The sequence below is a fragment of the Phyllobates terribilis genome, unplaced genomic scaffold, assembly GCF_046119375.1.
Source record: "Phyllobates terribilis strain yellow unplaced genomic scaffold, ASM4611937v1 Scaffold_9__5_contigs__length_417890890, whole genome shotgun sequence".
Classification (NCBI taxonomy): domain Eukaryota; kingdom Metazoa; phylum Chordata; class Amphibia; order Anura; family Dendrobatidae; genus Phyllobates; species Phyllobates terribilis.
Window position 1 is genome coordinate 387,800,337 of NW_027362769.1, and position 13,787 is coordinate 387,814,123.

The 13,787-nt window shown below is 50.5% G+C and overlaps 1 protein-coding gene across 1 annotated transcript in view; it reads right to left on the bottom strand.

Annotated features, from left to right (window-relative positions):
* LOC141162491 (uncharacterized) overlaps positions 1–13,442 on the bottom strand; it is a 94,939-nt gene extending 81,497 nt beyond the window's left edge. Inside the window, exon 1 of the mRNA XM_073648659.1 lies at positions 13,324–13,442. Coding sequence (XP_073504760.1) covers positions 13,324–13,372 — 49 coding nt within the window. The 5' untranslated portion in view covers positions 13,373–13,442. The remainder of the gene's footprint in view (positions 1–13,323) is intronic.
* Positions 13,443–13,787: the final 345 nt, after the last annotated feature.

The following is a 13,787-nucleotide window of genomic DNA, read 5'->3' on the forward strand; positions in this document are numbered from 1 at the left end:
GCCAATTCCGGAGGGTCCCTGCCATCGGACGCCATCTCGGATCGTTTCCCGCCGTTTGCCCGCCATCTGCAGCCTTTTCCCGCCATCCACGGAGTTTCCCGCCATAAGGAGACGATTCCCGCCATCTGAGACGATTTCCCGCCCTGGCAGAGCGGACGCCATTGTGGGCGTGCCAGAGGGTGGTAAGAGACGACCTCCCATCGTGGGCCTGGTCCCAGAAGAGCGCCAAAAGCAAAGACCGCCCCCACCAGCAGAGACTGCAAGGATAGAAATGTCCATCAGAGTGGGGGGTCTGCCCCTGGAACTGACAATCACCAAGTTGCCCCGAGACCACCCTCTGTGTGGGCGGATCAAGAACAAAAGGGAGAGGATGGGTGCAGCCTGGAGGAGTCTGGAAAGATCGCACCCGGAGATGGAGGGAGAGTCAGGCAGCACCGATCCTCTGGTCAGGAGCCTGTTGCAGGCCGCCACCCCAGAAGGCCTGGTGGAGATCCTGACACAGCAACCCAGAGATCGGGAGCATGCACAGACCGCGCTGGAGGGCCTGGCTCGGAAGATGGCTCGAGTGCAACAAGAAGTACTGACCGAGTGGAGCAGAGAAATGGCCCTGCAGGCTGGAACCCGCCAGTAAAGGACGCCACCCGCAACGAGGAGCACGCCTGCCCCTGAAGATGGTGCAGAAGGGACGACGGCCGGAGACGACGCCGTGGAAGAAGCTGAAGAGATGGAAGCAGGTAAAGGGGACGTCACCACCCCAAGCCTAGTAGCTGTAAGCCTGCCCCAGCTCCCCGTCGCAGAGCCCGAAATCCCACCGACCGTGCCCGTTGCTGCACCGCCACCGCTCCGAACTAGGCCCCAAGCGGCCGTCGCCGCGGCCACGCCCCCTGTGACGTCACGCGCCTTAACCCTGAGCGCGGCCAAGCAGGAAACGCCACCGGCCTGGTCGCAAGGCCGAGTACCCCCGGGCGCCGCCGTCTCCACAGTGCCCTTCACCTTTAGAGTGCCACCGGCCTGGTCGCAAGGCCTGGTGAATCCGGGCGCCGTTGCCCCCATCGCGCCCTCAACCTCCACAGTGCTGCCCCTAGGCGAAGACCTATTTGCGCAACATACTTGCCCGGATGGGCAGCCCTTTGAATGGCCACCGGAGTACCTCAGTCCCCGACACCGGAAGGAAAGGCCCCTGTGTGAGCCCCTGATCCCGGCTCCGGCGCCCGCCAAGATCACCCCACTCCCGTTGGAGGAGGCGCAGTTCGCATGGGACCCCACCGGTGAAAACCTCATGGGGTTCACCCAAGAGACCCGGGCGGCCGCAGCCCAGCGTGCGGAGTGCTGCCGACAACAACTAGAGGTCTTCAACAAAGAACGGCGAGAGAGGCGGGTCCGCGAGGAGCGGCTGCAGGTCCAAAGTGCGGAGCAGAAAAGCCGGACCCGGCGAAACCCCCGTGCAGCCCACGGTCCCCGCGCCACCGGGACTGTAATCAAGTTCCAACTGGAGCACGGCTGGGGCTTTATCAGGGATCACAGAACCCCCGGCGACGTCTTTGTTACCCGCAGGGATGTCGAGTCCCATCTGCCAGAGGGACACCGTGGACGTGACCTTTACCTGGGTGACGAGGTCACCTTCACCCGGCATCAGTGTGCCAAAGGACCGTACGCCCTTCACGTGCACCGATTGACGGAAGAAGAGCTGCGGTATGAGGGAGATCAAGAGGACCCGGACGGGTTTGAAGATTACCTTCAGGAAGGAGCAGGAGGGCATCGTTATCACTGAACGGTAAAGAGAACTGTATAAAGTTACCCGTCGGGGTACAAGAACTGTTGTCAATTTAAGTGTGGTCCCCGTTGGGACTAGTGTGAACTGTTTATCTGTGTGTCCCTATCCCTAATCAGGCTGAGGACTGTGAGCAGCCATCCCTTATCCCCACTGGCCGAGGACTGAGAGCGGCCATACCCTGTAAATAGTTGCGCTTCCTAAGGCGCCCCCTACCGGTTTTATAGGAGAACTGCTGTTTTTCTTCCAGTGACTGTGGCACTTTACCTGGTCACAAGTGGCACCGTGGCCAGAAGATCAAGAACATTTTATATGAAAAAGTTTTATATCAAAAGTTTATACTGCTAGAATAATATATAAGAAGTTACCTGTCATGTTATATTTGCTGATAATGTTTATGATGTTTTACTTGTTAGTGTATGTTTTAAAAAGTTTGTATGTTTTGGTATGTTTTACTCTTTTACAGCCCGAGGACGTGCTGTGATTTACCAGGGGGGAATGTAGCACCCTGAGGACTCGGCTGCTACAGGGGTATTGCACCTCGAACCAGAGGTGTGGTATTCCACTCCCGGGTAAGGATGGAGTGTGGGACTGAGCTCAGATAGCTGCATGCACTACACTCACCCCATTTCCGGGGGACAGAACAACGGTACTCCCACCAAATAGATGTGCAGGTACGACAGCGTCTGTCCCTGGCTGGAGTGGGAGGGGGGGAGGAACATCCCAGTAGTGTAGGGGCAGATAGGGGAGGGACTCTGGGCATAGAGGTAGGAGCCCATTGGGTGCTAGTCACCTGGGCTCACACATAGAGGGAGTATATATGGTGGGCACCATCTTGAGACAGGGAGAGTCAGAGGGAGAGTTCAGAAAGGAGCTCAGCCAGAGAGGGCTGACAGGAAGCTGTGGCTCCGGCTGGGCCCAGCTCCAGGGCCAGGCCTGTAGTGGAGAGGAGGAGGAAGAAAGGCCCAGAGACGCAGGACAAGAGGGAACCCTGAGATCCCACAAGTTAAAGGGTGAAGGGTTGGCAGAAGAGGGTACCGGATCCCAAACTGGCAGAGGCAAGATATCCTTAACCAGGAACCGGAGGTCGTGGTCAAGCTTTGGCACGACCCTCACCACACCCACCAGGAAGGCATACCACGAATAGGGTCAGGAAAGCCAGAGAAGGTTTTACCACCAAGAGGCCTGAGGGAGCCGGACAAAGGTGGGTCCCTGGTGGGAACGGCCAGTAGGAAGGAAGAGAGGGGAGCTCAGGACCACGCTCTGGAACTGCCTGGGAGTTGGCCGAGTCCCACACCTGGTGGACGCAGCACGGCTCGGGTGGTCACTAAAGGCCGGAGTGACCGGGCAACACCTGTGAGTAAAAACCCTGAAACTGCATCACATGTCTCTGAGCTTTCTTGCTGCACCATCGCTACCACCATCATCTACTCTTGCTGCCCTGAGGCCGTACCCCTCCCGTTGGGGGTTATACCATCTACGCTGCACAACCATATCACCAGCCTCAGCGGACTGTCCTGCAGCAGCAGCCCTAAAGCTGCATTCAACGGGTGGCGTAGTCGTACAACACCCTACTATTCAAGACACTGCCGCTCAGCTTGACTCCCTGGGCACGGACCGGGTCGCCGCCACGAGACTACTACCCCCATCTGATCCGGCTCCGGGTAAGCCCCCGTGCGCGCGATGCCGCACGACACAGCAGGCCCAGGGGCGCGTCACCTGCGTGTATATGCTTGTATGTGTGTGTATATGGCTGTGTGTGTGTGTGTATATGCCTGCATGTGTGTGTGTGTATATGCCTGCATGTGTGTGTGTGTATATGGCTGTGTGTGTGTGTGTATATGCCTGCATGTGTGTGTGTGTATATGGCTGTGTGTGTGTATATATGCCTGCATGTGTGTGTGTGTATATATGCCTGTGTGTGTGTATATGCCTGCATGTGTGTGTGTGTATACGCCTACATGTGTGTGTGTGTGTATATGCCTGTGTGTGTGTGTGTCTGTGTATATGCCTGTGTGTGTGTGTGTGTGTATATGCCTGCATGTGTGTGTGTGTATATGCCTGCATGTGTGTGTGTGTGTATATGGCTGTGTGTGTGTGTGTATATGCCTGTGTGTGTATATGCCTGCGTCTATATGCCTGTTTGTGTGTGTATATGCCTGCGTGTGTGTGTGTGTATATGCCTGCGTGTGTGTGTTTATGCCTGCATGTGTGTGTATATGACGGCATGCGTGTGTGTGTATATGCTTGTGTGTGTGTGTGTATATGCCTGCCTGTGTGTGTATATATGCCTGTGTGTATATATGCCTGCCTGTGTGTGTATATGCCTGTGTGTGTACAGTGTGTGTGTATATGCCTGCGTGTGTGTGTACTGTATATGCCTGCATGTGTTTGTGTGTATGTATTTGAGTGCCTGCATGTCTACGTGTGTATATGTGTCTTCACACGTGTGCGTACTTCCCTGTGTGTCTGCATTTTTGTGTGTGATTGTCTGAGCATGACTGCGTGTGCATTTCTGTGTGTGCTTGCCTGTGTGTGTACTTGTCCCCATTTCTGTGAGTATGTGTATCTGCGTGTGTATATTAGGGCTCTTTCACATGTCATGATATTTACGGGACTGGAGATATCCGTGTCCACCTGTGTGTCATCCGTGTGACACGTATCGGCGCTTGGGAATCAGTGTACAGTTAGCGCTGTTCCCAAGAGCCGGGTGCTGAGCGCTGCCCTCATCATAGATCCCTGCCGATGCTGCGATCAGCAGCAGCAGGGTCAATGATGAGAGTAGTAGTCTACTCCCTCCGTGTCCAACTGTAAAAATAGGAATAAAATAAAAGAATCCTTATACTCACCTCTCCTAAGTGTCACCCGCTGTGATCCGTGTGAGCGCTCACGCCGAGGAGAATGACTCCTGCAGCGAGCGGGCCCCGGAGCTGCGCTCAGTGATTGACAGGGCACCCCTTGTTGAGCGCAGCTCCGGGGCCCACTCGCTGCAGGAGTCGTTCACCTCGGCGTGAGCGCTAGCACGGATTACAGCGGGTGACGCTTAGGAGAGGTGAGTATAAGGATTTTTTTATTTTATTCCTATTTTTACAGTTCTACACGGCGGGAGTAGACTACTACTCTCATCATTGACTCTGCTGCTGCTGATCGCAGCGCCGGCAGGGATCTATGATGAGAGCAGCGTTCAGCACTTGGTGCTTAGGAAGAGCGCTGTCAGCAGTGTGCGGGATGTTTTGTGGGAGGTGCAGCAGGTAAAAACATTCATTTGAATGGGTCTACATGTACCAATGTCTCTGGTACGTGTGGAAACTGTCACCGCATGTACTGACGTGTGAAAGAGCCCTTAGTATGTGTCTGTGTGCGCTTGTTTTCGTGTGTGTAAGCGCGTTTCTGCATGTCTGTGTGGTCTTCCGAAGATTTATTATATTTGGGGAGAGATGGGAGAGAAATTTTAGGAGACAGAATGGGGAGATGTGTGAAGAAACAGTATGGTGAACCAGAGGAGGGGTGGGAATGAGTGCAGTAACAGAATGGGGAAGGGGGATGTATGAGGAAACAGTATGGAGAGTGGGGGAATAGTGTGAGGAGACAGTATGGAGGGAGAAAAGTGTGAGGTGACACAGCACAGAGACTAGGTAGTGTGGGGGAAGGAATGGAGATGCGGCAGTATGGGGGAAACAGTGTGAGGGCACAGAAAGGGGGGAACAGTATGCTGAGGAGGGGGAGTGTGATGAAGGAGCACAGTATAGAGACTGGACAGTATAGGGGGGACACAGAGTGAGAGGACAGTGTGAAGAGGGGGCCCAGTATGGTAAGGAGAGGACAGTGTGGAGAGGGGGCCCAGTATGGAATGGAGAGGACAGTGTGGAGAGGGGGCCCAGTATGGTAAGGAGAGGACAGTTTGGAGAGGGGGCCCAGTATGGTAAGGAGAGGACAGTGTGGAGAGGGGGCCCAGTATGGTAAGGAGAGGACAGTGTGGAGAGCAGGTATCATAAGAGGGATACAGTGTATGTCATGTTTTGTGCAGGGAGCATTGTAAGAGTTAGGTTTATTCAGGGGCTCAGTGTAGATATTTTTGTTCAGGAGCATTATAATGACACTGCTATCTTTAAGGGCATCGTGTGGGGATGTGCTGCAGAAGACCGGAGAAGATGGAAGTCTGCAGAGACGAGCTGTGGATGAGAAAAGTCACCATGGAGTCTGGACAAGAGGAAGAAAAGAAAGAGAACAACTCTAATCAGAGAAGACGTCTCAGGTAAGATACCTGGATGTAAATGTTCATCTGTGATCCTGCCTGTGTCTCATCAGTACTGTGGTTCCTGTATGGTCCGCAGTCTGATGATGACTGATAACTCCCAGTATCTCTATTGTTAATTACATACTGGGAGTTGTAGGTTTATGCGATACAAAGATATATGGGTCTGACCTGACATTACAAATGATGGTGGTTCAGATGATGTATTCATGTACTGATGTGTTTGTGCGCTTCTGCGTATCTGGAATAATATGTATTTTTGTAAGATGCGTGTATGTAACTGTGCATTGTGGTGTGTAATAACATTCATATGCTTGAGGCACCTTTACTAAATCTATTAGGTCTCTTTCACATGTGTTAGGGAATTCCATTTTTCTTTCCACATTTAGGAACAGACAAGTGACATTTGCTAACCTTGTCATAACTGTCACCATTGGGATGTGCTTGTATGGAGCAGGTTCAGGAGCTGAGCCTGCTCCATACCGGGCAGATGTCGGCTGTGTTACGTAGCCGGCGTCTGCCTGTAACAGCAGTGATCAGAGCTCACCTTGATTGCTGCTGTTTTGAGTATTTAAGTGCCCTTGTCAATCACTGACAGCGGCATTTAGATAGCACAATGGCCGGTGCATGCAGTCACCTGCTCCCTTCAGCCCCCTGTGACGCAGTTGCAGGTTGCTGTTCGGTTGCCAGTAGTGCTGAGTGAGCGTGGTCGGATAAGAGACATTACAGTCACCGCGAACTACAAAGTGAGCGTGCTGCAATAACGTCCGGCACCTTGATTGTGACACTTCCATGGAGCCCAACCTCAGGCTGAGCTTCATTGAATGACTAACATGGCAGCAGCACCTGGCAACTAGTGCTGAGCGAGTGTGGTCGGATAAGGTGTGATCCCAGCATGCTCGGGTGTTATCCGAGTATCTTGTAATGCTCTGCTAATATGCTCGAGTCCCTGCGGTAACATGTTTTGCGGCGGTAGACAGACGCAACACATGCAGGGGTTACCTAACAAACCGCATGTGTTGCGTCTGTCTACCGCCCCAAAACATGCTACCCTGGGGATTCGAGAATAGTAGCAGAGCACTACAAGATACTCGGAAAACACCCGAGCATGCTGGGATCACACCTTATCCGACCACGCTCGCTCAGCACTAGTTGCCAGGTGCTGCTGCCATGTTAGTCATTCAATGAAGCTCATGGAAGATGTCACAATCAAGGTGCCGGACATTATAACAGCACCCTCACTTTGTAGTTCGTGGTGACTGTAATGTCTCCCTCCTTGCACCGACCCTATGACAAGAAGCGAGTGGTGGCAGGGAGAATAAAATGTAATTGTAGCGTCGGCGTCCCTGCCCTCTGCTAGGCAGGGACGCTGTTCCCCTCACCTCTCCGCTCCGAGCCCGGCGTCCTCCTCCCGCTCTGCTGGCAGCGCGCGCTCCTTCCCGGCCACGGTGCTTAGGGCGCGCGCGCTCCCCCCCTCTTAAAGGGGCCGCGCGCGCCGTCCTAAGGAGTCCCCGGCCAATGGCCGGAGGACTTCACCATATATAAGGCACCTCCTCCAAAATGGAGGTGCCCGAGCAATGTTGTTGCACTGTTCACTACTCTGCTTCAGCCCTCAGGTACCGTTTCCAGTTACCTGCCAGTTACCTGCCAGTTTCCTGCCAGATTGCTGTCTGATTCCTGCCTGTTATCCGCTTACCTGCTTGCTAGCCTGAGGTCCGACAGTCTGCCTTCCGACTCCTGTCAGTCTGTCTATGGACCAGCTTGCCCGCTCACCTGGGAGCGCTCACCTGCTACCTGCCTGCTAGTCTACCTGGAGGCTCCGCCGTCATGTGCTGTGACCACCTGCCAGTCCAGAGACTCTTGCCTGCTCACCTGGGAGCGCTCATCTGCTACCTGCCTGTTAGCCTACCTGGAGGCTCCGCCGTCACGTGCTGTGATCACCTGCCTGTCCAGAGACTCTCGCCTGCTCACCTGGGAGCACACATCTGCCATCTGCCTGCTAGCCTACCTGGAAGCTCAGCCGTCACAGGTCGTACCTACCCTTTACCCAGAGACTGTCCCGGTCACTTGCCGTGATCTCCTGCCCGTTTACCCAGAGACTGTCCCGGTCACCTGCTGTGACTACCTGCCTGTCTTCCCTGGTCGCCACCCGCTTCCTTACAAGGACCGCCCCCTTGTATAAGTTGCTCAGAGGTTCCGCCTCCCAGACCCGTTACAGTAATTTTCTCCGTGTAGCCAATGCTTTTCCAATAAGCCGTCTAACCAGGCTTTAAACCCTATTTACCTGCAGATTACCCCTATATCTGCAGATAAATAGCGTTTTTCAAGGTGACAAGTTACCATTAAAGGGACTCCGGCAGTACGGAATGACTGTTCGAAGAAAGTCCTGCCGCTCAGTGCTTCACAGCGCGGCCAATCATGTAACTATAGTGCATTATAGACAAGCATAACAAGTAATAAAACCGTTTATGGTGGACTGTAGTGTGGGCCCCTAGAGTCAGTTCCCCTGGTGGGCCCTAGGCACCCCAGTCCGACCCTGATCATAGGAAAGATATATAGGAGTGCCTCTTTAATGCCACTCAGGTGTCTCATATTAAAATCAAAACTGATCAGTATATAAATTAATTCTCTATCTCCACCCTTCTGAAGACTCTGTATTAACTTAATATATAGATCTGTTTTTATCTCCTTTTGTCTGTGTATTTTATCTATGTCGCCTGCAACAGGTTAGTTAGCCTGATACTGACATGGTTAACAACTGGGTCGGTCCATGGTTTGGGAGGAGTTGAGTGGGCATTAGGAACTTAGTTCTTACTTCTTAGCAGTCAGTGAGAAGGCACTGAAGGAGAAGGCAGCCATACTGGCAGACCAGCATCATTTAAGGGTGTTGTGTGTAAAGAAGAGAGAAGATTATACTCAGGTAGCAAGTCCTGAAGTAACCAAGTACCAAATGAGAGAAGTAACCTCATACAGCAGGCAAGCGGGGATGTCTTTAGAAAGCGTGATGCCCATTGGAAAGTCAAGTGTTAGCCAGACCTGTAAGCCGTAGTGAATGAAGACTAGACTGGCCAGGCTGGAGCATGTTTCTCATAGAGAGCTGCAGCAACACACCTTGACCTGTGTGGACCTCAAGGAAAAATGGAAACCCTCACTAAAGCTTGCTGCCTTAGTGCAATGGCTGGTGCACATGACTGATTATCTTGGATAAGTTCTATTTGTGGTTTTCACAGATAGCTCTTGCACCCATGTTATTGTGGCGCCCCTGCGGGTCCAGTCGCCACAGAGGTACTGCATCTCACCCAGAGGTGTGGTACCCCACTCTCAGGTAAGGAGGGAGCACTACCCGGATCCCACATCCCCACATCCAATACACTCCACTTCAGTAGGGAAGGACGAGATAGTTCCTAAGGGAGAGCACAGTCCCTGGTCCCTAGCTGGAGGGTGGAACTAGGTAGAGGAGGTGGGTGGAGGAAGAAGAAGTTCAGTGGAGCACAGAGGGTAGGAGTATAAAAGAGAGGGTGGAAGGTTCTAGAGGGAGTTGGAGTTCTGAGGAGAGACAGTACAGAGGAGAGACAGCTAGGAGCTCAGGAGGAGTGGAGAAAGGAGCAGGGCCCAGTGAGAGAGGCCCAGGGGGAAGAAAGAAAGAAGAGAGGAACAGTGAGGAGGGCTCCAGGAGGAACAGAGGGGATCTCAGGGGCACGGTGAGTGCGGATGCCACCCGTGCGCCCGAATCTACGCTGACGTGGAGGGATCAGGCTGCAGAGAGGGGACAGGCCCCTAAACTAGTGGAGAACAACCAGGCTCAGCTAGACAACCTGAGGCTGCAGCATTTTCAAGGTGCTGCAGCCAACAGCCACAATTACATCGCCGAAAAGGTGGCCGCATATGGTCCAGGGGACTGCACATCACCCGACGAGGTCACTGGTTTGGGACACTGATTGTGAGGCACAGGGCAGGAGGGCGAGAGCTAGCGCAGTGAGACGACCTGGAGAGGTACATAGAACGGGGTCCCGTTTAAGTGCTCCTGAGGTACCTGAGAGATTGCGGGATCACTACCCAGGAGGACACAGGATGACATGGGTGGTTATAATCCGGAAAGTGTAACCTTAACAACTGTGAGTAAAACCTGAAGACTGCACCCCACTGTGTCTGTGAATAATTGCTGCACCATCACCAGCCCTGCACTACACAGCACCAACAACATCTACCTCCACAATTCACTATATTCTGCCCTGGAGCTTAGCTCTGCCTGTGGAGAGCTGAACCAACTCTGCTGCGTCACCATCAGCTCCAGTGGATCTGCACCGCAGCGGCGGCCCCATATAGCTGCATACCACAGATGGTGTCACGAACATTATCTCTAAAAACTTTATTCCCCTTTAACTTTCCCTTTAATTGATCGCCCTGGGTCACGGACCGTGTCACTGCCACCGTGACATCCCCCAGCACCAACCGGCCCAGCTACCGAGTTCCCCACGGCCCAGGGGGCGCGTCATATTATATCGGGCGGTGCACACGTCTGATTTTTTTCCTCGGACCAAGTGGGCCGAAGAAAAAATTGATGACATCCTGATTTTGATCCAAGTGTTTTATCAAAATTGGAAAGGTCTATGTGCCTGTGAAAAACATCAAAAGGCGCCCAGATGACATCTGGGTGTAGTCCGATTTTCACAGACTGACACAATTGAGAAGGTGGAGAAATTTTGTTTTTTCTCTCCATCTCCGATAAAAACTGATGCCACTCTGATCAAATTCTGATCAGCATAATGGGACTGTTTTTCTTGGATGGAGAGAAAATGGTTGTGTGACCCTACCCTGACAAGTACTACAAGCTATGAATAATATAGCACTGCAAGGGATGCGTGGGGAATCGTTCAATGCGGTTTACATCCTCTATTTCTGTTTTTGCGCTTTCATTTTTTTGCTCCCTTTGTTCCCAGAGCCATAACTTTTATTTTTGGGTCAATATGGCCGTGTAAGGGCTTGTTTTTTGGGGGAAGAGTTGTACTTTTGAATGACATTACTGGTTTTACCATATTGTGTACTCGAAAAATGTAAACTTTTATATATTTTTTTTATTTTTGTAATATTTTTTTTAACATTTTTTTTTTACTTTTTGCTTGCTTCAATAGTTTCTATGGGAGACTAGAAGTAGCACTTTCCTGATCGGCTCTGTTGCATACCGGTGATGAGCAGATCGCCTGTATGTAGCAGATTTGCTCACTTGCTATGAGCACTAACCACTGGGCCGTGCTCATAGCAATCTGGACATGACAACCGCAGGGGTCTCCTGCAGACCCCGGGTTGTCATGCAAAACCATTGGTGACCCGCGATTAAGTGACAGGGTCACCGATGGGCGGAGATGGGTGGTGCCCCACTGTTAAATGCTGCTGTCAGAGTTTGACAGCGGCATTTAACTAGTTAACAGACGCGGGCGGATCGTGATTCCACCCGCGGCTGTTGCAGGCACATGTCACGTGTATAGATCAGCTGACACGTGCCCGATTTAGCGCGGGCTCAGTGTCGGAGCCTGCGCTAACAGGGGGATCCGACGTGGTGCGTACTATTACGTACCACGTCAGAAAGGGGTTGATTAAACTGTCCTAATCCAAACTGCCATCTAAGGTGACCAAGACAAGATGCTAAAATCGCAGTAAATGAGTTTCACATGTTGCTGTACTTCCTTTTTTTTTCACTAAAAATGAAGCAAAACCTGATAGCTATGTTCACACTAGGCGTTTTTTCACTACCCAATACTTTCAATAGGTGAAAAACGCTGAAAAAAAAATGCAGAAAAAACACTGAAAGAAGTGACATTCTTTATTGTGCAAAAAAGCATGCAAAGCACAAAATACTAATGACACAAAAACCAAGGTGTGTGCATGAGATATCTGAAACCTCAAAGACTTTGCTGGTACTGTAAAACGCAGCTGAAAATTTGCATTAAAAAAAAAAACACGTAAAAAACACTGAAAAAGCACCTAGTGTGAGAACATGGCCTTAGTGTTGCATTTTCTATTTTAAGAAGTTTATACACATAAATATTTGTGAGTCTAAACTATGCGGAGGTGGTGACCAAAATAATCAGGTAAAAAGGTAGATAAAAACTTGAGATTATCAGTTCCATTTGTGCTGCGCTGGCCAGATGTCCAGCTCGGTCCTCCATGGTGGTCGGTCTTCACTTCTGTGCTTACTACGCCCTGTGATTAAGTGCCATGGAGGACCGGACTGACCGCCGGACCAGGGCAGTATGGATGGAGTTGTTCATCTCTACTAAATATGGAGGAAATTATAAAATGATAGAAATTACATAAAGAACTGTCAAATATCATCCATAAATAAAAAAAAAAAGCACAGCGATACAGACCAGGATCGACAACTGCATCCCAGCACAATTTTCAAAGTTGCTTTTTCTGGGATTATTAAATTAGTGCACAAATAGTATTAAACACTCCGAAAAATCAATAACCAGGTAAGGAACACACCTGTAAGTTCTTAAAGGAGTACTCCCATCTCAAAGATCCTATCCCAATATATAGTAGGTGTAATAATATTAGCAAATACTTTCAATGAGAAATGTAGTATATTCTTCTGATTAGATATGTTGCTTACCCTATGTGCAGGGCAGTAGCTTAGGTATCCATGGTTAGGACCACTAATATAGTTAGCTGTTAGTGGTTGTAACCATGGATAAGTTACTGCAATGCCCTGCACATGAGGTAAGAGACATAGCTAATCAGAAGAACTATACATTTCTAATTGAAGGTATTTGTTAAGATTATTATTTCACCTACTACATATTGGGAAAGGATCTTGGAGATGGGAATAACCCTTTAATGGAAGCAGCTTTCTGACCAGGACACATAGCGCAGTGCCACATCCCCTGCTGCACAAGAGGTGAAAACACTGGAACATGTGCGTCATTACTACTTGTATAGGATCGGAAAGCTATAGGGAGCAGCATATGCGGAGAAGGACACGATTCAATCACCGTAAAGTAAAGGAAAATACACACCAGGCCCAGGGTATTATCCCTGGAAAAGGGGAGCTAGAACTAAAAAATGATTCTAACATTCTAAATCTGCACTGGACTGTAGGAAAAACGACTATAGAAGATGGCAGGGGGCAGATGAATGTACACATTGCTGCCACTCCCCACCCATCTGTGAAGGGCCCCCTCCACCACCGACTCAATCTACCACCACACTGTGACCACGACCTCCTAGCAGTGCAGGTTCTCCAGGTCACCAGCATTGTCCCCTTATTCAGTGCCCGTCCCTGTACAATCCTACTGACCTGAGGGACGCAGAAGCAGGAAGAACAGGAATGTCCTGACAGCCTCCATTTTATCCAAAAGTTCAGACTTTTCCACCCCCCCCTCCAACTTGAACTTTGGAATATCTTCTACTTTCACTTTCTATTCTCTTAATTAACTCTTTCCAGACATGTTTCAGATCTCTTCTCTACCCATGATCGTAGAGTATTAGATCTATATATTCAGCATTTTGATGTATATTTCTGTGTACAGTATAGATAGTGCAGGTGCTTCTCACAAAATTAGAATATCATCAAAAAGTTAATTTATTTCAGTTCTTCAATACGAAGAGTGAACCTCCTATATTATATAGAGTCATTACACACAGAGGGATCTATTATATGGAGTCATTACACACAGAGGGATCTATTATATAGAGTCATTACACACAGAGGGATCTATTATATGGAGTCATTACACACAGAGGGATCTATTATATAGAGTC